Source organism: Anopheles merus, chromosome 2R (assembly GCF_017562075.2).
Source record: "Anopheles merus strain MAF chromosome 2R, AmerM5.1, whole genome shotgun sequence".
NCBI classification, from domain to species: domain Eukaryota; kingdom Metazoa; phylum Arthropoda; class Insecta; order Diptera; family Culicidae; genus Anopheles; species Anopheles merus.
The window spans coordinates 18,691,931-18,716,963 of record NC_054082.1 but is presented as its reverse complement, the minus strand read 5'-3'; the positions used below and the strand labels follow the sequence as shown (position 1 = coordinate 18,716,963).

At 47.8% G+C, this 25,033-nt stretch overlaps 4 protein-coding genes across 8 annotated transcripts in view; 3 read left to right on the top strand and 1 right to left on the bottom strand.

Moving 5' to 3' along the window:
- Positions 1-290: 290 nt before the first annotated feature.
- Positions 291-7,784, bottom strand: LOC121588897 (nuclear pore complex protein Nup98-Nup96). The gene is made up of 6 exons (XM_041907333.1): positions 7,074-7,784; positions 4,671-6,917; positions 4,369-4,606; positions 1,277-4,287; positions 1,082-1,194; positions 291-1,002 (listed from the first exon to the last, which is right to left on the bottom strand). The coding sequence occupies exons 1-6, from the start codon at positions 7,342-7,344 to the stop codon at positions 685-687; spliced, it is 6,198 nt and encodes a 2,065-aa protein (XP_041763267.1). The 5' UTR covers positions 7,345-7,784; the 3' UTR covers positions 291-684.
- A 445-nt stretch (positions 7,785-8,229) lies between these two features.
- Positions 8,230-15,825, top strand: LOC121588898 (tumor protein p73-like). The gene is made up of 7 exons (XM_041907334.1): positions 8,230-8,515; positions 9,179-9,269; positions 9,356-9,389; positions 10,156-10,588; positions 10,722-11,096; positions 11,231-11,647; positions 15,216-15,825. Exons 1-7 carry the CDS (start codon positions 8,434-8,436, stop codon positions 15,278-15,280), a joined length of 1,497 nt encoding a protein of 498 aa, XP_041763268.1. The 5' UTR covers positions 8,230-8,433; the 3' UTR covers positions 15,281-15,825.
- A 211-nt stretch (positions 15,826-16,036) lies between these two features.
- On the top strand, positions 16,037-18,193 carry LOC121588899 (lipase 3-like). The gene has a single exon (XM_041907335.1). It carries the CDS (start codon positions 16,719-16,721, stop codon positions 17,961-17,963), a length of 1,245 nt encoding a protein of 414 aa, XP_041763269.1. The 5' UTR covers positions 16,037-16,718; the 3' UTR covers positions 17,964-18,193.
- Positions 18,194-18,778: 585 nt separating this feature from the next.
- LOC121603405 (ecotropic viral integration site 5 ortholog) overlaps positions 18,779-25,033 on the top strand; it is a 31,206-nt gene continuing 24,951 nt past the window's right edge. For all 5 annotated transcript variants that reach the window (XR_006006678.1, XR_006006677.1, XM_041932056.1 and 2 more), the window contains exons 1-2: positions 18,779-18,964; positions 20,458-21,539. The gene's annotated coding sequence lies outside the window, so the exon portion shown is untranslated. The remainder of the gene's footprint in view (positions 18,965-20,457; positions 21,540-25,033) is intronic.

Genomic DNA, 25,033 nt, shown 5'->3' with positions numbered 1-25,033 from the left:
AACAAATAAAATAAAACATAAATAGTGCAGAGGTAGAAGAACAATATCGGAGCGAAGAAGCACACAAAGGAAGCAGCGAGAAGAGAGAACAGCAACAGCAAGCGCTCCCCAACAGCGAGCCATCATATTGGATATATATCTCAGCTTATAACATCTGTCTCAATGAAGGTTTACTATTTTAATTGATTATTTAATTATTTAAAAGAAGAACGCTCTTTATAAAAAAATAAATAAATTATTTATTACAAACTACACCAAAGCTCAGAAACAAACACATTGTCGCTTGAGATTTTTCTCTACCCTTTTTTTCGGATGCTATACACGCACGCACGCACGCACGCACGCACGCACACACAAACTAAGCCAGCGCCAGCGTTTGTTTCTGCTCTCGGCATAATTGTTTTATTTATGTAATGTTATTTTATATCGAATAGAGTCACTTAGTAGTACAACAAGAAAGGAAAACGTACGCGATGGTACACACACGATAGCTGCTGCACTGCTCCACTGATCTCGTGCCGTATCCTCGTATCTCTATTTACTTCCTTTTAGGCGTGCATTAGAGCCCCGCCTGGCCTATTGCGGGGCGCATTATGGCGAGCCTAATTCACCACAAACACAATGACCACAACATAATGTACAATTCGTTATGATATCCTCACCACTGCTTTAATTCCTATCCGCTCACTTCTGTTTTAATTCCTCCGCCATGAATGCGCGCAGCATGTGGTCCAGCTCCTCCAGCACGTGCTCCTCCGGCAAGGGTAATCGTTCGAGGGCGCCACGCATCAGCGCACTGCCACTGATCTGCGGATCGTCGGCGTAGTGCGTGCGGATGAGGTAGGCAAGCCGTTGCGCTATTTCGCTCTGCAAAAGCCGGTGCTTTGGCGTTGGGCAGGGGAACATCCTGAGCACCGAGCAGAGCTCCGACAGCTTCGGCTTCAGCCCTTCCAGCCGCTGTTCAACCACTGCCTCGTCCATGGCTTCTTGCATCACCTCGAACTGAAAGCAAAGTTTGGGAATGGGATTTAGGTATTGGGGACGTACACGAATTGAAGTTGTATCATCAAACCAACATTACCTGCGCATTCAGCTCAATGAAATCGACCAAAATTTGACCCTTCGTTGACCAGCTCGGTATCTGTTTGGTGTCCTCGATACTATCCAGCATTGCTTTCAGCTGTGGCACTTTGTCTGCAAAAATGAAGGGAGAAAATAATACACAATAGTTGCACCACTTCCTGATAGCCGCAATATCGATCAATTCCCCACTTACTGTGCATCACAAACTCCGGCGCCAAGTGCTGCAGTATGATATCGTGCGCCAAGGCCCATTGCTTGGCTAGCAGCAGATAATGTGCCTGCTGCTTGTAATCGAACTCGACTCCGGCGCGGACTGCTTTCGCCCAGAAAATCCACCTTTCCGGAACGCCCAGCTCTTCCACGATGAAGCTTTCCCGGGAGAGATACTCCTGCCGCTCCGCTTCCAACGTATCGTCGTCGATCGCACTGTCCGATACGAGCTGGATGTGGCGGTACAGTAGCTGCTGAATGGACAGCTCCCGCCGTGCCTTGTCGCTCAGATGCAGCAGCACATACACTGCCCACTGCCACAGCCCGTGGCTTTCGAGCTGGCTCGCGAATGCGACGTGTATCTGGCTGCGGCTGAACTCCGAACAGTGATGATAGCCAAGCGTCTCCAGCACCTGCAGCAGAAGCCAGCTCAGCCGATAGTCGGTCACGTCCGCGGTGTGGGAGGCCGGATTTAGCAGCGGTTCCAGCGGGTAGCTACGCTTCGAGTACAGCTTCAGCAGGTGGAAGCGCAGATCGTGGATGGGACCATTGTTCGGTCCCTTCTGTGCGTACCGCGCACGGTACGGTGGCAGCGGCGGATGGGTAAAGAACTCGGTCGACCCGAACGCCTCCTCGTAGCCCACCAGTGCGTCCGTAATGGACGCGGTCGGCGGACACACGTACCACAGGTGCAGCGCCAGTGCCTTCACCCAGTCGACGTGCTCGAACATGTTGATGGGACCGTGCGAAGAGCTCATCATGCGTATGCCGGCAATCGCCATGAACGCTTCCAGCCGCCGCGGATCGATAAACTTATCCGCCTCCGAGTCCTGCCAGCAGGTGAGCTGGTGCTGGAGCAGCTGCCGCACTACCGGCCCACCGGAGATCTGGGCCAGCAGCATCGCCAGATTGATGTCGTTGTTGGTGAAAGCGAGCTCGCACGCCTCCAGCACCTTGTGCGTTTGGATCAGCTCGAGCAGCTGGTCGAGATAGTCGCGCTTTTCGCCCTTTTTGCTGCTCTGCTGCGAGCGTATGGTGACCACGTCCTCGATCCATTCGGAGAAGAGGTCACGCCGGAACATGGTGCTCAGATGGCTGGCTTCATCGACGCCCTCCAGCTCTTCCCGTGCTCCCCACAGGGCGGCTAGCAGTGCCCAAACCTCCGCACACAGCTCACCGTACTCATCGGTCGAAACTTCGACCAGCGCGCGTGCCTCCTGCAGATGGTCCTCCAGCGCCTGATACCTTCCGGCGGCTACCAGATGCGGACAGTCGCTCTCCATCGCATCTCGATGCCGACGCTCGTCGTGCCGCAGCCGCACCCGCAGATGGCCCTCAATCGTGCGGGCAAACGACTCGTCGTCCAACGTCACCGGATCGGCCGTCGATTTGAGGCGCAGCAGTTGTAGCGCCGCGGGAGAAAAGTCATTCTCTCCCCGACCCCGGAAGAAGGGTTTCACCGCATCGATCCCGATCAGGGTGAGCCGCGAGGGGGTCGAGCTGACGAGCGACTCAAAGTGACGCACCAGATCCGCACAGTTGTCGCGCGTGTTCAGCTGCACCATCGCCGTGCCGTACGACCAGCCGACCTTAAACTTGCGCCCGTGGAAAAAGGCCAAGTTGGACTTGTTGTTCAGGAAGCGACGCAGCATCGACTTGGACAGCGGAATCACAATGTTGATCGGGTGCAGCTGTTCAACCTTTGGTTTCAGTGCGAGCGGCTTCGCCTGCGGACCGAGCGGGCGTGCAATGGGAGGAAGAGTCGGCTGCAGCACACCGCCATCGGCAGTCACCTGTTTCTGCTGCTTCGACACTGCCGTTTGTTTGGACGAGGCCAAACTCAGTGACGAACCGGCATGGATGCTTTTGGCGGTAGATGTTTTCAGCAAGCTGCCCGGACCGAAGCCTCCCGCCGAGGGCGTTGCATCGAGCTTCAGCAATTGCCCCGTCAGCGGCACGTTTGACTTACGCTGCACGGTATTGCTGGTACTGTACAGGCTCTGGAGCAGCAAACCGCTGGTGGGGCCGCCGGTCACAGTCGGGCGCGTTGCCGTACCGGGTACGATCTGATCCGGACTGTCCCGGTCCTCGCTGTGGCCAAACTCGGACGCAACCGATCGCCCATCGAAGTCGTCGTCTGCGAAGAAGGACGCTTTCATGAGCTGAATTTTGTGCGGATCGGTGCCCATCTCCATTGCGATAGCAGCCGTCGGGCTGGTCGGATTGTCCCGATGGTATTGGGAGGAAAAGTTCATATTTTCATCGCCATACGTCGACGGATTGAATTCCTCCTCCTCCGCACCATTCTCGAATGCAGCCACATGCCGGAACGTATTGTTATTGGCCGATCTATCCTTGCTCTGCTGCTGCTGCTGCCGTCGATCATCTTCTGTCTCCTGTCCGTTCTGCTCGCCCTCCTTACCACCTTGCTTCTGCACGGCACCGGTAGACTGCTGTGTTTTGTTCTGAAGCAGATCCTTTCGCTGCTGACCGGCCATCGGCATGATTTTCACCTTCTTGGGATCGACGGGAGGCGTCTCCTCGTCGTCGCTATCGCTCAACCCGTACTTGGAAAAGTGTTCCACCTTAAACACCCAGCTGCCCGTATCGGGCCGGTACTCGAGGAAGCGCGTATCGTGCTTGTCACACACACGCCGCAGCTTACCCTCGTAGTCCAGCAGAGCCAGCCGCTGCGGATCTTTGATCGGTTCGTGCAGCGTTTTATCGTGCGGCCAGACCTGATCCAGCGTAATTTGGGCCTTGCGGTTCAGGCCGCTGCCCACCGGCGGTTTGCTTTCATCGTCCGGATAGATGATGACTTCCTTGTGGCGGAAGTGCACAATCTCGTCCAGGTTCAGTCCGGCCACGTCGATTGGTTCGTTGAAGTACACATTACCGTAGCCCTTGCGGCCGATGGTGAAATTCGGAACGACGCATCGACCCTCGTCATCCATCAGTTGCGCGATTTCATCCAGCGAAGGAATGGTGTAGTAGCTGCTTGCGGCGACGAAAAAGCGAAGAGAAACAATGCAATGAGAACATGACTCGCGCATAAACTTTTTACCAATCACTTACCCCACACGACGCAGCACTATCCCTGTGGGGTGCGGTTCGGCATCCTCCACCACAGCAGCAACGGATGTAGACAGTTCGGTTCCGATTCCACCCCCAACGCTCGTTTCGTTCAAGAAGGAACGATTCGTGAGCGAGAAGCTATCATTTACCGTCTGATTGCCCAGGACGGGCGATGTGCTGGAGGCACTGTCCTTTCCCGCACCCTTTCTCGGACCGCCATCTTCCGCTTCGCCCGATTCTGAAAGGAAACCGTATTAGTGAATGCTACTGCACAGCGGAACATCGGAGTTGTACTATCCTACCTTCGCGAATCGCACTCGACGTCATCGAGCTAGCCCTTTCGGCTCGCATAGTTGAAGACGATACTGCAAACTCTTTGATAGTGTTGTCCAGCACCGACTCCGAGAGGCGAGGATTGCTGCCCTGTTGCTGCTGCTGCTGCTGCTGTTGCTGGCGCACCTTGTCCAGAACGTTCGACTGCAGCCACGACACTCGCCTGCTGCTGTCGGTCGATCCCTGCGGCTGATTTTTGCCCGCCGCCACACTGTCGCTCGGGTGTGTTGGAATTTGGTTGCGGAATGACTCTCCAGCGCCGGACAGACGCGTCGGGGTCGGGGCAGCATCGCCACCGATCAATGTGTTCGATGCGCCGGACAGATTGTACTGTCCTCCGTCCCGCCCGCCACCGCCACCCGACTCCGGAATGATGATCATGGATTTGCTGGTGCGCGGCTTTATGATCAAGCGCTTCGCATTTGGCTTCAGTGTGAAGCTATCCTCCAGCGTGCTGTCGTACTCTTCCAATCCCTCGAAGATCGATTTCTTCAGCTGAGCCGCACCGAGTGGCTTCACCTTGACACGGTCCGTGCTGCCGGAACGGGACGATATCTTTAGCTGGTAGTTGGATCCCTCCAGGATCGCCTTCTGGGCCGAGGGGTTCGTGGGCTTCAGCGAGTCCTCCGATGGTCCGGCCAATGGTTTGATACCCTTGAAGATGGGATTATCACCGTACGGTGAGGTAGCCATCGCCAGAATTTGCTGATGAATCGGGACGGCTTGCTGTCCTGCCGCACCTTGCGCCATGGAGCCGAGTCCACCGAGCGTCGACATGCCGAGTCCACCGGTACCCGTGCCGGCACCGAACGACGTCCCCATGTTCATCGTACCGAAGGCACCGCCCGTACCGAGGGTGGACGTGTTGCCGAACAGGCTGGTCCCGGTGCCGAGACCGCCCGGCTTGGCAGCCGTGTTACCGAACAGGGACGATGTGCCCGTGCCGAACGTAAGCCCTCCGGTAGTTCCACCGATCCCACCACCGGCTGCAGTGTTCGTACCCAGCCCGAATGTTGTCGCCGCTGGCTTGTTGAAGGTGTTGCCGAAAAACGAGTTTCCTGCCGCGGCGTTCGTGTTCGTACCGAGCCCAAACGTGGCCGCGCTAGAGGTCGCACTCTGCCCGAACGTGGTGCCCCCGAGCGTCCCGAACGTGTTGGCTGGCTTCGCCCCGAACAGCGTCGATCCGGCCGCGCTGGTTTGCGTGTTCGTGCCGAAGTTGAAGCTGGACGGGGTGGACTGAGCGCCCAGCGTCCCGAACGCACCGGCAGCCGGAGCAGCCGTGCCAGCGCCCGCACCCGAAAACAGTCCACCCTGCTGGGCGGCCGTGTTCTGCGTGCCGAATCCACCGAACGGCGTCTGGCCGAAGGTGTTGGTCGCTGGGGCGGCCGTTTGTCCGAACAGTCCGCCGGTCGTACCGGTCGCACCGAACGCCGGTTTGTTCGCGCCCAACCCTCCGCCCAGCGTGGACGTGGTCGATTGCGCAAAGCCAAAGCCGGACGCGGAAGTGGCCGCCGGTGTGCTGCCAAACGGCTTTCCGAACGTGCTGCCCGCAGTGGTGCCGAAGGCGGGTGTCGTCGTTGCGCCGAACGTGTTGGTCGACGTACCGAACAACCCGCCCGCGGCTGGCTGCGCTTGATTCTGTCCAAACAGCCCGGTCGTCTGCGTAGCGCCCGTGCCACCGAACAGCCCGGTCGATTGTGTGCCGGCTCCGAACAGACCCCCGGCACCCGGTGCGCCCGCCTGTGGTCCCTTCCGGTTGGCTGCATAGTCTTCAAATCGCAGCTCCTCGACGGATTTGTTTTCGTAATCCTTCATGAACGTAATACAGTGCTGCTTCGTGTTGACCGTGGTCGTCTGCCCATTCTTAACCAGCGTATCCGTGCCGTGGGTTTGCTGATACTTGGCCACCGCCGTGCCATTGCCACCGACGACGCCCGGTACGGTAGCCGCACCGAAAGCCGGCTTTGCCGCACCGAACAATCCCCCCGCAGTTTGTGTGTTCTGCCCGAAGAAGCCCGTCGTGGCCGTGTTGTTCGTCGTGGACTGCCCAAACAGGGATGTCGTTTGGGTAGCGGGTTGGCCAAACCCACCGAATCCGGCAGGTTTGGCCGCACCGAACGTGGTGTTGTTGTTGTTGCCAAACAGGGACGTATTGGCGGCGGTATTGTTTTGCGTCCCGAACAGTGACGTCGTTTGGGGCTGTGCCTGGCCAAAGGCTGCAATGGAGAAATAGCATTAAGCGTCAACTAACTCATGGTAAATCATAACACTCAAGACGCATCGTCGTCCCAATTGCGACGCAATAACATTCAGTGCAGTGTGACGTCATGCGAATGCACTGCATCGTGCCTTCCCCCATAGCTTCCACTTACCGCCAAACCCTGGTTGCGTCGTTGCCGCACCAAACGCTGGTGCCGTGCTGGTGCTTGCCCCGAACAGCCCGCCAGTCTGCTGCGTCTGGCCAAAGAGCGACGTCGTGGGCTGCTGTCCAAAGGCCGGAGTCGCTCCAAACGCACCCGTTGCCGGTTTGCTGAATGCGGTCGTCTGGCCGAACGGGCTTGCAGCCGCCGTGTTGGTCCCGAACGTACCGAACCCAGTGTTGGTGGTTGGCTGCCCAAAGCCACCGGGCTTCGCACCGAACATGGCGAACGAACGCGTAAACGACTGCGATCGAACAAAGGTACCACGGGGTTCACTTTACCACGGCCGAGCAGCTGGACCTTCTAGAACGCAGTTCTACACAAATGCACACAAAGATTTTCGCTCACTTTCGTCACCTTGAATCGGCTTTCTTTTGCACCGCACAACACACCACTCACACTCACAAGGCAGCCGTCAAAAAACGCGCCAACATAACCTCACTGCGAACGACACAGCTTCCACTGCCAATACGGGAAACGGGTTTCGTTTATTTTCCCACTACAACACGCACTATTAGCCGTGGTTTTCAAGACAATTTCAATACATTCGCTTCGTAAAATTATTAACTTACTGTAACTAATCCGAAGTTAGCAAGAGGAACGCGAAATTACGAGCATTGCAGAACACAGTGAGAGCGAAGACAAAATAGCATTGGCGCTGCTGTCAAACTCTATTTTGACAGTTCTTTGGCGAAGCTGTTCGCGAACCGGTTCAAATTGGTGTTTTTGTGTAAAATTTAAGTGATTAAAACAAATTTCTCGTATGAATCAATTAATGTTTCACTTCAGAACTCATGGAACAGCTTATAAAACAAAGAATGCACGGAGAAAATCGTTCTATTGCGGATGATAACGACCAACTTTTTAATTTTACACCAACCGGTTCACCGTTCATCCCAACCGGTTGAAGATTTTTTTATCCATACAAAAACAGTGACACTTTTTTACGGACAGCATTTACGAGAATTTAGAATTAAATTTAAAATATGGTAACACAGTATTAACTGAAAGCATTTTCATGGACAAAAAACTGATTGTGGTCAGCAGAAACTTGAAAAACAAACTTGTTGTTATTAACAATTGTGACAAGCGGAAGAGATAGAACTGGGAAAACAAGAAGTAGAAGAGCTTCCTTTACCGGTCCAGCGCATTGAAAGCGGCACCGGCAGCAGGGCAATGTTATTGTGTTTTGAACGCTTGGTGTGATCGGTCGAAATTCGCTGTCGTTTTCCGTACGCTGGTAGAAGTGAAGTTTTTTTTTTCTAAGTTTGTTTGTTAGTAGTTGTGAGCAAAAAGTGGCCATCTAATGTAAATGGGAGTGAAGCTGGCTACATCCGTGACTGAATGTGATTTATGTGTACCTCGTTGTGAATGTGACCACGTTGTTATAAAAAGTAAGTAGAAAATGTATAACCTCAATTATTATATCTCGTGTCTCTGGTTGCTGTGCAGGAATTCTGATGCAATGTTTATATTGAGGCCCCATCGTTCTATGCGAAATTAACGCGACCCGATCAAAGATGGCGCGGGTTCAAGATCTGTGAAAATTATGAGTCATGTTTTGCTCGCCCATAACCGGTTTTTAATGGGCCTGTTTTGCTGTACCCGAGAAGAAAAGAACCTGCCCCTTGAAGGGCTGAGCAATAATAGGGGTGCATATAGAATGAGGGGGCTCGTTTTCGCGAATGGCGATATAAACTCCAGACAATTACACAATATTATGGTGGTGTGATTCCTCCATCGGGAGCCAAGCCTATGTATGATTTTCTTGGAAGAGTCTACACTCACACATCGACACCCGGTTGAAGATGTTTTGCGTTTCTTTTTTACGCTTCTATCTCCTGGTAGGAGGCTTGTTCTTTGCGCTCTGATTCTTGCATATTTCCTTTTCTTCGTTCCTTCGGTCCGTTGAAACGCCTATTTTCTCTACCTGCGTCCAAGGTTTCTTGTGCCTGATTTCTATGCGCCTCTCTCAGACATCGGCGATTTTTCAACACAAGAGCATCGACAAACTGTTCTAAACATTCGGGCGCTTTGTTTCTTCTTTCGTTCAACAGGTAGTTTTACCAGATCTTACGCCATGGAATACAATATGGAGATGCTGAACGGAGAAATTTTCGGTGATATTAACACCGGATCGTGTCATAAGTGAGTAGAAATGGATTGTGTTTAAATTGTATAGGACTCAACCGTACTATTTTTTTCTTGTAACATTTGTTCTTCTTTCGTTACAGTGGAGAAGATTGCCAGTCACTGCTCCGTATGAATGTAAGTATATTTTGAGTGATTATTCTAAGTTTTATTAACTTTTTCATCAATGAATATCATCAATGGCGTGCAAATTAAGCATATTGCGCAGATAACATTTGTCAGCCTGTGCGAATGCCGGGAGAAATAACCCTTTTCTTCTTCTATTCTATGCATTTCCCTTGATTCGTTCGCGCAGACACACACACACTTACAGTCGTGCCCCTTGTCTGCTCACTCATACGAACAAGCCCCCTCGTTGGCGCATTGCTAGGGGTGGGGTTTATGCAGGGGGTAAGCGAGTTAGCTACAGGTTGTCTACCGGCTGCGTACTCTTGGCGCACCAATACGTAACACATGCAGCATGAAACGGGTTTGGTTGAAGCGCGAGCCCTGCTCTCGCGGGAAGCATCGCGGGCTCCAAAGAAAGAGAGATGCGTTTGAAATAAGGTTCTCTCTATCACACTGTTATGTGGAGATATGCTCCACCCAACGGGCTTTAAAACATGAACAAACACGTTTCGACACGATCGTCCGGGATTTTGCTCTGCGAGAAGAAAGGAGCATAATATGCAATATTTTTTGCGAATTTCTTTTTAAACAAATCTTATCATTTAAAGTTTACGGTTAGCAAATGTAACATGATAGCTTTTTATTTATTTATTTAATATGTGCGCACGGCAAAAAAGGGCTTAACACTGTACAACGCTTAACATATAATTATGCTAGATTTAACGGTAGCTTCTTACTGCGATAAAACTAACCGAAACGGTGCTTTTCTTTACAGACGAATGATTTGCTGCCACAGCAAGGTAGCGATTTGAGTGAACTCATGTTGAATGATTTCTTCCACAACAATGGGGTGGCCGAGATGCAGTGTGTGAAGTACGAAACTGACGCAAAACTATTGACCATGCTGGACGGGCGGGAAGCACCGACTCACTACAAGAAAATCCCGGTGCTCGATGATTTCACCCATCCGCTGCTACAGTTCAACGTTGCCATTAGTGGAAAGCCGTGCAGTGCCTCAGCCTGGTGCTATTCGAATGCACTGGAGAAGTTGTTCGTGAAGAAGAAAACTCCGGTCACGTTCGACGTTACCTACATGCAGCCATCGGACTACAGTCGACTGAAGCTGCGCATCATGTTGGTGTACTCGAACTCACAGTACGCTTACAATGCCATCTCCAGATGCCAGGATGATATAGCGAAGGATGGCGGTAAGTCAACTATTTAATGCATAATTATTGAACCGAGTTAAAATAACAATCCTTCTTATTGCATTTCTACCGTGGGTGGTCAACACTCCTTCACCCGGTACATATGAAATATGTTACACATCACTGTTTACAGCTAAAGATTTCGCGCACAAAGAGCACGTCGTGCGGTGCCTAAATCCAGAGGCTTCCTTCACGGGACGGGAGAAAGGGGTAAATTTCGAGGATCGTTTAGCGGTGCTGGTTGACTTGAACAGCGGCGGCACGCCGCAACATCTTGAGAAGCAACAGACTGTGCCAGTTTCGTTGGAGTTCTTGTGCCAAAACTCATGTCCCACGATGGAAAGGCGCGCCACGACGCTTGTTTTCACGGTGGAAAATGAACACGGCACTCTGCTGGGCAGAAAGTCGATCAGTGTCAAAATCTGCAGTTGCCCGAAGCGTGATATGGAGAAGGATGATAGCAAGGCAACGGGAGGTCGGGAGAATAATAAGAATAAACGGAAGCATGGTGAGTTCTAATGCCTGTGCTCTTACACACACACACACACACACACACACACACACATTATTGATAAACATTTTCACGAACGCATGGATTCAATACTAAAAACTATTTGTGGTATCACTTCGATGTCTTTCTAGCTAATGAGGTGGTTCCAAGCAACGATCAACCACCACGAAAGATGACTCGCCAGTCGAGTGTAGATCTGAAATCAACATTGAACAACAATATCAATGCTACTACCCCTGCTCGCGAATCGGCGGCAGTGCCTGCTGCTGCTGCTGCAGCAGCAACCCCCCTGCTCGGTCAGATTAAACGTGAGCCTTCGTTTACCTCATTGGGGTATTCGCTGAGCAATCTGTCCAACAGCAGCAACAGCACGATCGACAACGACAGTTCGGCAGTCGTGCTGACCCTTCGGCTGCCGGATTTGGCGTGCGCCTCCGAGGTGGCGATGTACGCATTCAAACATTTGAGTTCGATCCTTATCAGCTGCAAGGACGAGAAGGACAAGAATCGATACGCTCAATACCTCTCCCATTGCCGACGCGTAAGGAGTAAGTATGCTTCGAGTCACCGTTAGACTCTCAATCCTTTTTTGCCATTTCATCGTTTTTCCAATTAAGAATTGTTGTCTAATGTGCCAATTCCTTTGATTTTTTATGACGACTGTAAACACTTATTTCACCTCCAATCACACACTGTCGATTTGTCTTTATCACTATATTTTTAATAATCAAATTCCCCTTGCCTGAGCTATGGGGGATGTGTCATGTGTCGTTATTCAGCCGTAGAATGGAGATACACGGGTAGTGGTTTGCGGAAGAGGGCTATGCTCGAGACATGCCTGACACGAGACTAGGGTGGAGACATCTCTCTCTCTAGAGATTCGTACTATAACCGAGCTTATAGTGCATGTGCCATGCAGTACAAAATGATGAAAAAATGATGTGAGGTTTCTCAGTATGCAAATCGAAAAAAGGCAAGAGCCATAAAAAAAAACAAAACAAAAAAAGGAAAAAAATATAGAGATCAGAACGATCAAATGCCAAAAAATATGGGCATGAGCCAAAAAATTATAGGCTAAAAAACAAAACAAAAAAAAACATAAAAAGATGGCAAAAAAATACACAAAAAAGCCACAACAAAATCAAAACGTGAAAAGAGCATCTGAGAAAACCATTTAAAAAATATATGAAAAAAAATTATTGTGCTTACAACAAACGAGAAAGCAACAAAGTGCACGAAGGAAATAAAGCAATGTGCCGGAAACGGGCAAAACCATTCGTCGAAAAACGAAACCATCCGCCAAAACGGGTTATGTGTTCAATCACTTCAAACTCAGACTCTCAAGGAGACCGATCAATATACAACTTTGCTTGCTGGTAAGCTTGACAAAAGCCCCAGCAAGCATCCAAAACCAATTGAAGCCAGTTGTACACGGAGGAGAGAGTTAGAGATGGCAGCTTTGACATGGTGGCGCGCACGCGGTGTGGCGTGTGTGTACGTGAGTGGCAGTCGAGAAACGGAGGTGTTGAAGCCAACCGGACCCCCAAACCAAAGCTATTGAAGTGGAACTGCTGACGCTTAACGGCGTAACAGCATTTAACATAACCCCTGTGCCCGGCGTGTCTCGTTGACGTTCCGGAACCGCCCCTCTATCTGGTCACGGCCGGTTCACATCGAATTACTGTTTGCCTTACTGCGTAGGCAGGCAGGGTAGCAGGAACCAAACGATTGGCTTGACCGGCCATAGAGGGGCACCGGCACGTTGAAGGCATGCAAAATGGTTTATAAAACGGTGCTCGATCGACGACCTAAGTACCACCAGGCACAGGCTAAAAATCCCACTTCTCAACACTAACACACACAATTTATGCGATAACGCTTGAAAGAGGTCACAAATTTGTTTGGTCTTTTCTACATATTTTCTTCATTTTTTATTTGTGATTCTATTTCTTCATTGTTTGTGCACTCGGTCAAAACAGTTCAATTTCTTTGGTATTGATATCCGGAATATGGATCCACAATGCAACTAAATTTTCACTACAGTCACATTTCAAATCCTATTTCGATTACCGTTAGTTTTTAGTTGGGAAGTACCGTAACTATTGTTTTCTAAATAGTTTTACTTTAATGACAACTCTCAAAGCAGCCATTATTAACTCTCACTCTCGCCGTTATACTTTTTGTAACATAATACGCCGTCTCTGTAGTATGAAAGAAACGTATACACCGATTTGATCGTTATTGATCATGTCAGGTGTCAAAGGGTACACGCTTGAACATCCGATTTTCTTTAACTAAAGACGTGTAGCGCATCTTGTACATATGATGCATTTGAATATTCTAAATTGGTTAAAAATCCAACACGTTCGTTCGGTGACTTTGCAATAGTTTTTGTTTTGTTTGGGCGTCCTTCGTGGCCCATCAAGGTTTTATTTATTGATCTTTGTTGTCAGGGTAAGTTGTCAGGTGAAGTTTTTTGCTTAAATATTATGCACTGCAAATTAATGTTGAAATTTATGATTCAGCAATCATGCTTTTTGCACCATAAGTAGTTTGGTATTAGTTATGTTTTGTTCTGTATTCATTATTGTGGACGAAATTGAATAATTGTGTAGTTCTGAATTGTTTTATCGATAGCGTATGACCATTCGAACGTTCATATATTGCTTAGGGCCTATGCAAGAACCCTGAGGGCGACGTGGACATCATATTTACAAATGTTGATTTACAAAGGCCTGCCAGTACCACTAGAGGGCTCTGTTTTGAGATACTTATTGATGTACCCATTGCAGGACAGTCAGTCCTACGTATGGATGCACGGTCCCTTCCGGACTTGAACCCATCACGGGCATCGCTGTTAAGTGGTATGAGTTGACAATCTTCTATTGCGTAGATCTACAAATAATAATCTACATAAAACTAAGATATATTGTTGTAGATATTTTCAAATTTGGAGTAGTGAGTCATTACTTTTTGCATTAATTCTATAATTATATTGTAATGCACAGGACCTAATTCTGTTCAAATGATGGCTGAATGGATGAAAGCAGATGCTTGTGCGCTGAACAAGGCCAAAGTATCATGCAATTTGTTTGTTTGTTAGGGGATGTCTTGCCCATTTTAAACATAGTTAACAAAATGAAAACTTACTAAGGTTCCTTGTTCATCAATGTTTGCGTCTCATTTGAACCTACTGTAGAGTTGGTCAATATATTATGCTCATTTTTTTATCAGATCCAAACATATATATCATCTTCCAACGAGTAATATGAAAAGCTACTGAGAATTATAATTATAACACTATAGTGCCAAAATCTTGGTAACGTAATCATCTTGTTAAAACCACCTCTGATGTTAGATATTTGTTGAATTGGAAAGAGATCTTGAATCTCGTAATTACCTTTGCCCTTTTGCCTTTTAACAACTTCATTTTTTAGCGGATTCATTTGGAATGCATCATTCTAAATCTCCTCATCTGTGCCACCGTAATGTTTTTTTTTTATATATATTATTGAGACTTGCTAAAGTAGCATATAAGAAATAAGTTTTCACCCTAATATCAGGTCCTACCAGTCCAGTGATTTTGTGGATGGACACGGGAAGACCTTGTGTGTAAACCGTGGCCTATGTGGGCCGAGAAAGGCTAAGAAGAAGACGAAGAAGAAGAAGAAGCAACACATAAATCCAGTAGAAACAATATGGAGCCGATACGAATAGCATAAACTTGCTCGAATCATTGAAATGGGTAACAGGAATAAGTGGCGCGCTCTGCTGGACGATAGCGTAAGCTGAGCCGTTTCTTTCGAGCTGTTTGTTTATTCAGTTGAACAATGGAGGGTGTATTCGTATGGAATAGCTATCTTTTTCCATTTTGTTAGAAAGTAGGAGAGTGTTTGAGAGTTTTCTATGCCATTGAGAGTAAAACTTATTTAGAAAAGGCTACGAAGTACACCAACTAACTACGATTTTTCGGTAGTCGAAACTGTTCCGGAAAAGGCAACACCATGACACGCTTCTTCATCAAAACGCCGGCTCTCGATTTGCATCCTCATCTGCATCACGCTTAAAAGTGTAAATGTAAGTTTTGACCATTTACGTCAATTTTGATCATTGCAGAAGATTTCGAGAGATCCGCGCAAATGCTAGAAGAGCCGAGCCCGGATTGCGATTCCTCTATGTAGTTAGACTGCCCCACCGCGGACACACGTGTACTACACCACCATCGCGCCAAGAAACGTAATTTAGGGTTGTCATGATGTTTTAGGGTACGATGCGAAGGCGTACGATCATTCTTAATTGTGTAAAGTAACTTAAACGTTGTTCGATAAGTTAAGATAAGCTATACTAAAGTAAGCATGTCTCGACGAGGGTTTAATTGAATGTATCGTTAATATAACTGATATCATTTCGCATCAGATGCATAGGCGTTTGTGTGATAACGTAGGTAAAAAAAGTGATGAAATAATGCACCTGTGCAGTACATTCACTCACAAGGAAGGTTCGCTCGTATTCGGCTAGTAAGGAGACAGCTTTTATTCCTTGTTAAAATACGATTAATGTTAGTGTATAGAATCATGAACAAAAATATGTTTTGATAACATAGTATAATGATCGAATTAGCAACTAAGATTTATGATATAAGGTTAAATGATAGCAATAACGATAGAGAGAATATTTGTGGTTAAGAGTTAAGCAAAGCACGTAGATCTAACTTAATTCCAAGTGAATAAGTAACATTTAACAGATGCGTCAATACGCTCTCAGTACACGTTTTTCGTGAAATAAGTAAAAGAAAAGCAAAAGAGTAAAAAACAATACAATACAAAAACATCTCCAAAAAAGAGAAGAAAATCATACCTAATAACAGTGTGTTTTGTTTCTCGTTCCGATAACGCCTCCTCGCTTTGTTGCGCGTCAGCAATACATCTCGCCCCTGAAAGTATGCAATATCAGCTCATCATTGAGCTGAATGTGAAAGAACGCTGAACCTTATCGGCTATAGCTGGCTGGCTTAATCGCACGGAGAAAAGGGTACTTGAAGGTATATTTATAAGTTACCTTTTTATCCCTTGCTGCTTTACATTCCTTCACTCCTCGTCTAAGCAGGTAAAGTATTTCGTAAGATAATCTCCTGCTTCGATAAAGATTGCATTAACCTTAACCACCGGAACATATCAGCCCATTCCGCAATGTGTTAAGCCCTACTACTACGGTAATAAAACTGTCCTAAAAACGAGTTGATGTAGAGTACCATAAGATGCACTTTGAACACAAACACCATCGACCAGTGTACACCGATATATGATGATGATGTGATGTGATGTGTGCATTCATTCAGTACGTCTTGCGTTAGAAAAGGTCCTTGAATGACGCAGTGCATTGAAGTCAAGTGTGTAGGGAGGAAACTATTACGAGTGTGCAATTGATTGCACTCTTCTGGTATTAGTTCTTTCCCCTTCGTTAATCGGCTCGTGCGACACACACTTGATACTAATTCTGCAAGAAAGCCGCTGCACGGCTGGCCGTTTTTAAATCGCGTGAAACCGGTTGCAATCGTGCAGTAGCTTCCCAGCAAGCGATAGAGCAAGGTATCACATACAACCGCGGATCATCGCCAGGATGAAGCAGCAGCAAACCTTTTCCAACGTGGGCATGTGCCTGCTGTCGTTGCTGGTGCTGCTAGTAGCAGCCAGTACGGCCCACGCTCGCTCGACCAAATCAGGATTTCAAGTAGACAGTGAAGACGGCCGACTGTCTGTGCCGGAGCTGGTGTCTAAGTACGGCTACCACGTGGAGGAACACTCGCTATCGACGGACGATGGCTACCGGCTGACGATTCACCGTGTGCAAGCGGCAAGCTACACGAACGGTACGGTCGTGCTGCTGATGCACGGGCTGCTGTGCAGCTCGGCCGACTGGCTGATGATTGGCCCGGGCAATGCACTGGCCTACCTGCTCGCGAACGAGGGCTACGATGTGTGGTTGGGCAATGCGCGCGGCAATCGGTACTCGCGCGATCACGCCTCGATCAGCCCGGACGACGACAATTCGTTCTGGAAGTTTTCCTGGCACGAAATCGGACGCTACGACATTCCGGCCACGATCGACTACATACTGGAGCAAACGGGACACCGGCGTTTGCAGTACGTGGGCCACTCGCAGGGCACGACCGGATTCTTCGTGATGGCTTCCACCCGGCCAGAATACAACGATAAGATCATCCAGATGAATGCCCTCGCTCCGGTTGCCTTCATGGGACACATGAAGAGTCCGCTGCTGCGATTCATGACCAAGTTCCTGAAGACGCTCGACATTCTGCTGGCCGTATTCGGCGTCGGCGAGTTTATGCCCAACAAGCCGATACTGCACGAAATCGCCCAGCTCATCTGTCCGCCGAACTCGACGGTGCACATTAACATGTGTGCGCATCTGCTCTTCCTGCTGGCCGGGTACAACCCTTCGCAGCTGGATCCGGTGATGCTGCCGATCCTGTTCGGACATACGCCAGCCGGTTCGGCCACGCGGCAGTTGGTGCACTACGCCCAGGAGGTGCTGTCGAATCGGTTCGAAATGTATGACTATGGAAAGCTGAAAAATGTACTGATCTACGGTTCGGCTACACCGCCCGAGTACGATCTTTCGCGCGTAACGGCACCGGTAGTGATGTACTATGGGATGAACGATTTTCTCGCCACACCGGAGGACGTGAACCGGCTGGCCAGGAAGCTGCCCAACCTGAAGCGAAGCGTTGCGGTGAACGACGTGCTGTTTAACCATCTGGACTTCTTGATCGCGAGCGACGTCCGACACTTGCTCTACGAACCGGTGATGGAAGGAATGGCATCCGCTGAAGTGGTGGATTAGGGGGATGGGATAGAGAATAGTGCATGTCAAGGAGGGAGGGGGGTAGGTTGAAGTGCAGTCAACTTGACTGAACTTTCCACATACGTTCAAGTATGTGATAGTAGGTTTTATTGTGATCTAGGGAAGTTTGCTGTGGTATTTATGTATAAACCCGAACGGAAAAAAACAGCGCATTAAGTTGAAGCATCGAATAGTTAGCGCAAAGTGTCTAATAAAGATAAATATGAACAATTGAAGAAGTTGCCTTTTTGTCTCAATGTTTTTTTTTTATATTTACGCAGATACTATAAAAGCTTCATATTCATTTGAGTAAAAAGAATAGCATAAGAAATATTCGGCTACCCGCATTCATGTTTTTTGCTTGGTACTACTGGAAACACAAAACAAAAAATTGAGGCGCTCGCCATTTATGAGAAAATCTAATTCAAGCTCCTCTCCTACCTGTTCTTGTAAGTGAGTTTGTGAACCACCATTTTCTGTTTCCTGAGCTCAGTTATTACATTATTAGCTATATTTTGTAATTTACTGTGTAAAAAAAAGTTATTTACAGGTACATATATTACGTAGCTTCGAATAGCCAGGTGAGCAGTTAGTGTAATGAATAATTTTAAAAATGAATAACGAATTTCAAACGCCCGATTTGAAATCTTCCACCGAAGAACAGCATCTCAACCCTCTACCATAAACGACTCGTGCGTCAAATTTTTGACATTTCTAAAGGTGCCTATCCACGAGCGCTATGATGCACATCGCACTGCCAGCGGCACACCTAGTCGCCCTTTATTCCACTCGTGTAGCTTCTACTTCACGCGCCAACGAAGACACGGGGTCAGCAACTCACAATAGTGCACAACGCACGCACAATAGCAGACGAGCAACAACACAGGGCAGCAACGGTGGTGCAACGGTGGTGCCCGTTCGTGGAAGCAAGTGAAAGAAAAATCTGCCAGTGCGACAAGTGCCGTTTTCATCTGCTGGTCTGCTGGAAAAGAAAGAAAAAGGTAATTTTGCCAGTTTTTCCTCCCCGGTCAAGGTGTCCGTCTAGGTTTGAGCGTGTGTGTGTGTGGGTGTGTTTTTTCTAATTAGAAATTAATATTAAAAGAAAGAAGAGAGGCATTGTGATAAAGGAAATTGATTTGCGAAATGAACAACAAAACACAGGAATACACGAAATAGGGGGCGTTGCGACGTCACCACGCAGTTTGTGAGTGTGTGTAGTGGAGCGGAAAAATTCAAGTGAAAATTTAAGCGATTTGCATGTTTTTTTTTTTTTGGTTTCATCTCGCGCAGTGCACATTCTTCATTGCTCTGGGAGTGGGTGGGTCTCGTCAACGCAAGTGTAGATTGTATGACAGGCAACCAAGTTGGTGGATAACTGTTGTGACCTGTGACTGCACAGGGAAAACATGGTATAGGCAGTGTTTTTATTGTTAGCAGCAACCAATTGGAAAAAATCCCGTTCATAAGAGGGGTGGATGTGTTGTTTTTAAAGAAAGTTGTTTACTTGCGCGACACGGTTTTATCACGAGTGTGAGTGTGTGTGTGCGTTCGCGTCCAGTGGAGTGACTGAAAAACTCATTACGAAACCCTCCCCTCACTTTCCGCTCGTAGTTTTACCCAAAGGAAGCCTGTCTATATCCTGTGTAGAATGAAGAAAAACTCCTATTAACATTTAACTTTTCGCACTCATCTCCTGGTCGTGACATTTGTTTGGTGCGTGGATGTGTGTGAGGCACCTTTCGTTCGGCCACTTTTTATGTGCAAAAGCGGCACCCCCCCATGCGGCCTTTTCCCCGGTCAATTTCACGGCCATGACATAAAAATGCAGAGAGCAGGAAAACCACTGCCAACTACGTCCGCACACACAGGGAAGTTCGCTTCCCCTGTCGCGTGGTGAAGGGGAAAAACAATCTTCATCCCCTACCACGGTTGCTGCATTTTTTCTTCTTCTTTTTGTGTGTGTGCGCCACGGTGTTTGCCACATTCGAAAGCAATTTTGACGTATTGGCGTCTACGAAAAAAATAAAGGGGTGGAGAGAGGGGGGCGGTTAGGAAGCATTGGAACCGCATTCGTGGGAGCTGAAACGAGAAATCGAACGGTCGGTTGGTGTTGCTGGGGCTGTTGTAGTGGGACGGCGAAAACGGTTAGCCGAGATGGCAACACAACACAACAACGGCAGCAGCAGCACCACAACCACCACTACCACCAGTGCCAGGCGTAGTAGGCCGCGAGCAACACGTACCACGGCAACGGTGTAATAACGGTGCGGATTCCAGCCCCATCCCCAGCACGAGCGAGAGAAAGAGAGAGGAGCAAGCACCTTCCCCCCCATCCCCTTCTTCTGCCCTCCAGTAACATAAGACCATCACCAATTGTGGTAGTAGCTCGGCGGCAGTGTGTAACCTCGGCAATACCGGAGCGCTCCCCCCATCACCCGCTTGATTGTACTAACCGCTGTTTTTCTTCTTCTTTCTTCTCACTCCACACTTGCAGCAATCGTCCCGAGTGTCGGTGCATCATCATCATCACCCTCGAAAAAAGAGAAAGCATCCCACAGCAGCGGCAGTTGCGTCTGTTTCTCTGTGTGCGGCAGCGGATAATACACTCCGTGGCAAATTCGGTGCATTCCATCTGCAAGCGTGCACCCCGTCACCGTGCCTCGCGCTGGTGACTGTGTACAAGTGTGTGTGTTAGTGTGTGCGTTTCAAAAATCCATTCGTCGCCGCGTCTCCTAAAAATCAGCTGTGCTGCTGCTGCGGTGTTGATCGCGTACGCGCGCCAGCACACTTTGCGCCTATCCAATTCGCGATCGCGTATCCGCCGCCCCGTACACACCATTCCCTTTTCTCAAACTTCCCCGTCGCGTAGCGTGTTTGTGTCACTTACCTGTGCGCTGTCTTTGCGCATGCAAGTGTGAGTGTGTTTGTGAGTGTGCGTGTTGTGTAAAGGAGCCACTGCTGGATGTTATTATGGTTAGTCATCGTCGATCGGATCGTCTCGCTGTACGGGCAAAGGTGTACCGCTAAAAGTGTGGGGGGTTTGTGCGTACAGCTGATGTTGCTGCACTGGGTAGTGCTCTAGTGGTTGTGTGAGCTACTGGCCACCGTATACGCATGTGTGGCTGTGTGTGAGATGCTCAACGGAAGGTATCAACTTCCAAACGTGGCCGGCCGCTGCTGATCGCGAATCGGAAAGAGAGGAGGGGCTCCGTGGTTTCGCGATCGCGTACACTCACGACCTGCAAAATACCAGCGCCACCACCTCCACCTAAGAGAGGAAGCAGCACCTCTGTGCGTTCGTGTGTGTACGTGTGTGTGTGTGCGTGTATAGGACGGGGGGGTTTGATCCGTTTGATGCACAAGAAGAATCAGTGAAGCGGTTGTTATCGTCAGCCGGGTGGAAGAAGGGGAAAAGGCCACGCGAGAAAGGAGCGGTACGCGCACGCTGTTGTTGCGTTCAGCCCGAACGCAGGTTTGGCCGCCGCGTGGCAGCGAACGAGTTTCACCCGTGAGCCTCGAGGTGACGCGGGCCAACACCATATACCCACCCCGAAGTGTGTGGTACAAGCGAAGCAGGTAAGCGTGTTACCGAATCCTTTTGTTGATTGGGGTGGAGCGCAAGAAAAGAAACAAGGCAATACATATACCACACTAGATCCGAAGGATCCAGAAGCAAAGCAAGGTTTCGTTTAAATGTATTTTTAATACGCTGTTTAAACCGTTTGTATACAGTGTTTTGATTTGCATGCAGGCCAATGTTGGATCCACAATATGAAAAGTAATATTTTGAGTATAGAATTCCCTCGAAAATGTTAAAATGGGTTTTATATTGGAACTATTTTGTTTAAAATTACTATTTCTATTGGCAAAGGCACCAGTGATCGAGTCAGTCATCCACAGCTATAAGTTTGAATTTGAATAGTCTTAACAACAACGGGTTTTAATCGTTTTCGGTATGAATCCCGCATGAATGGCTTTTTGTGAAGCAAATTAACGTTAAACCACAATTCACTAGTATTTATCTCCAAACGTTTTACAGGCATTTGAAAGATTGATCAAAGAAAACAATTTGTACAACCAATATGTCTCTATATCCTTTGCCACATCTCATTGTAAACGATAATTGCCGTCGTTTACAGCGATGGATATCTATTTACAAACTTTAAAAAAAATAAGAAAAACAATCGTCATTGAATTGATTAAAATTCGCGATCAGTCCGCGTATCGGGGCTGAAACGCCATTTGCGGCGACGATGGTGGTGGAAATTGATTACTGCCGGGCACGGGCGACTAGCCGGCCGGAAATAAGGGTGTTTCCCTCCCTCACTCCCTCCCCTGGGCGTTTCCTCACATTACTTTTGCACCAGCAAAAGTGTTTAAAAAGTAAAACGAGAAGAAAATAGTTTTTCAGTTTTTTTGCGCAAGGCAAGCGCCAGGGTCCGTTCCTTCAATGTTCGATGCTTGAGGAGAGAAACTTTATGAATAAAATATGCTCCCAGTTCGTCCTCTCACGCCCCAAGGGGTGATCGATTTTTTTCTTCTCTTCTTTTTGTGGGGAGAGTTAGCTGAAGACAATGGGGGGAAAAAACAATTGTTTTGTATTTTAATAATCAGTTTGATATTTGGTGATATTTTAGTTTTATGATGATATCAGGGTTCTCAAGTTTCTTCTAAAATTCCACAACGTTTGTTGATTTCAATTCTTGCTTGTTTCGTTCTCTACTATGTTAGTGGAGAACTTGAAACATCTACATCACGTACTCCGTACGATCTTTTATTTAGCTGCGGCGGCAGTAATTCCTCCACTACTAAACGGAGCTCGTTTCTATGTTTATGTAGGGAAGGTGATGTCAGTAGCATGTTTATAGCCAGCATACTAACCTGCACCGTACCGACACGAGCTGCAGTTATTTACGTTGAAGTTTATGCTTCACCCTCCTGGCATCTCCTTCTCGAGGACAGAACCACTCACCCGTTACACCATAACTTACCTTTGCAGCTGCATTCAGGGGGGGGGGGGATGTAAACCGAACTCAACTCGATAAATCGATCGGTGTATATAAATGTTTACCTCCATCCGTTCCGAGCATAAGTAGCTAGAACGTGGAAGAAGCTCCCCAAAAGAAAGAAGGAACGGTACGGTTTATGCTGGGAAGGGTGAAAGGGTTTCGGGTCTGTGCTGGATTCTGGTGTTTTGTCTGCTTTTATTGTTCCCAATTTCTCTTTCACATTGTCGTCTAAGATCTCTCTCGCTCGGTCTCTCTCTCTCTCTCTTGGGTGATCTCTTGAGGGTTGTTGAACCTTATAGAACAAGGCCCGATTAGAAGATGCTTGCTTGCCTGGGGCTGTGTGTCTGGTTATTGTCACGCACTCGCGGGCCACGTTCCAGTCAGTGGAAGAGTGCATTAAGCGTTTTTATCATGTCGATGGTACGATTCAAGATGCACTAACGATTTTTAACAGCTTTCGATAGCATAAATAGCTTAAAAACTGAAGTTCGAAGGCATCTGTTTTGTGTGCGTGTGTTCTGTGTGAAGGTGGGATAGCTATTTTGGTTTGATATTTGAGCTCAACATACCAGATAAGTCTTTGTAGATTTAAGTATACCAATAGTTAGTTTTTTAAAGGAATTTTACAATAAAATAAGAAAATTGGGCTTTCATTTCATCAACTTCGAACTTCAACAAGCAATGATGGTTGCTATATATAATCTTTTTACTGTCAAGATCCGATCTGCACTCAAACTTGGGATGCAATTTCAATGCGTCTGCCGAATGGCAAATATTCCTAGCTCCCACATTTAATGCTTCTTTTTGTGTAATTTATGCATACGTTTGTAAGGAATAAGTTAAGCAAGAGCTAGAAACTTCAAATTCAAGAAATGACGTTCAAATTTGGTTAGAAAAAACTATGAGAACCAATAACAATAATTGATCTGCCTACATACACTTTGATTCTAAACTCCACCACCTGATCACTTGAATGCACATTGGAATAAATGAAAACAAACAACCTTGTTTTGAGGTACTCGAATTTAATTCCAGTTTTGAGGCTAAATTAATATAGGCGGAAAATCGCTGGCTAGTTTTGTGTGTGTTTTTGTATGGACATGATTTCAGTCTCCAACTGTCAAAACTACACATAAAAAAGGCGGGCTAGTATTGTGACGACTTAACAACATGCCCGTCATGGGTTCAAGCCCCAAATAGACCGTGTCGCCATACGTAGGACTGACTATCCTGCTATGGGGGGAAATCAATAAGTCACTGAAAGCCAACCCCACAAGTGGGTTGGCAGGCCTTGACCGGCATCGGTTGTTGAGCCAAACAAGAAGAAGAAGAAGTATTGTGAAAGGCCCAACAGTTGGATTCCAGTTCAATTGGATCTGCTTGAGCAAAAGAATAATCTTCCGACTGCAGCTGCTTTATTTGGGATTTATTTGATAAATACGCACCAGAAGCTGACTCACTCATGCAGAGTGTATTCAGTGTGTATTGAAGAATAAGCACGATAAGAACCAGGAAACTAATGCTTTATGGTTAACAAATTGTACACGTTCTACACACTTTGTACGAGTTGTGTATTGCTTCCTGTAGTATGACGTAAAGCACTGTGCCAGCAAAGCTGTGAAACATGACTCCGTGGGTCTAGCATTCCCATTCATGCTTTACACCACATTCTATTTAGGCTTGTGTCTGTTTTTAAGCCACTTTGTGGCCTGTGGCTAAAACGTTTAAAAGCTTTAGTGAAATTGCCAATATTTAGAAACTGCCGCAGAGCAGGGATCGAGTGTAGGGAAGAAAAGGGGGGAAGACACATTATCTAGGTCAATATTTGGTCTGCCAATAAGCTGCCCTGGGCGAACCATTACCGATGACGGAGGGATGGCGGCTTGGTGGCTGCTGGGTAAAGATTTATCCTGAACACTGTGTCACTCGATATCTCTCTCTCTCTCTCTCTCTCTTTCTCTCTCTCTCTCTCTCTCTCTCTCTCTCTCTCTCGAGTCCTGATGCTCGGATGTAGTTGACGGAAGTTCACGTCAGTACGCCAGAATAGAACGTATGCTTTCC

Excerpts from the sequence above, each read along its gene's own strand:
- LOC121588899 (XM_041907335.1), top strand. The coding sequence starts at position 16,719 with ATGAAGCAGCAGCAAACCTTTTCCAACGTGGGCATGTGCCTGCTGTCG.
- LOC121588897 (XM_041907333.1), bottom strand. The coding sequence starts at position 7,344 with ATGTTCGGTGCGAAGCCCGGTGGCTTTGGGCAGCCAACCACCAACACT. Across the intron at positions 6,918-7,073 it reads GACGCAACCAGGGTTTGGCG|CCTTTGGCCAGGCACAGCCC; the intron begins GTAAGTGGAAGC and ends TCTCCATTGCAG. Across the intron at positions 4,288-4,368 it reads ATAGTGCTGCGTCGTGTGGG|CTACTACACCATTCCTTCGC; the intron begins GTAAGTGATTGG and ends CGCCGCAAGCAG.
- LOC121588898 (XM_041907334.1), top strand. The coding sequence starts at position 8,434 with ATGGGAGTGAAGCTGGCTACATCCGTGACTGAATGTGATTTATGTGTA. Across the intron at positions 8,516-9,178 it reads TGACCACGTTGTTATAAAAA|GTAGTTTTACCAGATCTTAC; the intron begins GTAAGTAGAAAA and ends TTCGTTCAACAG. Across the intron at positions 10,589-10,721 it reads TGATATAGCGAAGGATGGCG|CTAAAGATTTCGCGCACAAA; the intron begins GTAAGTCAACTA and ends CACTGTTTACAG.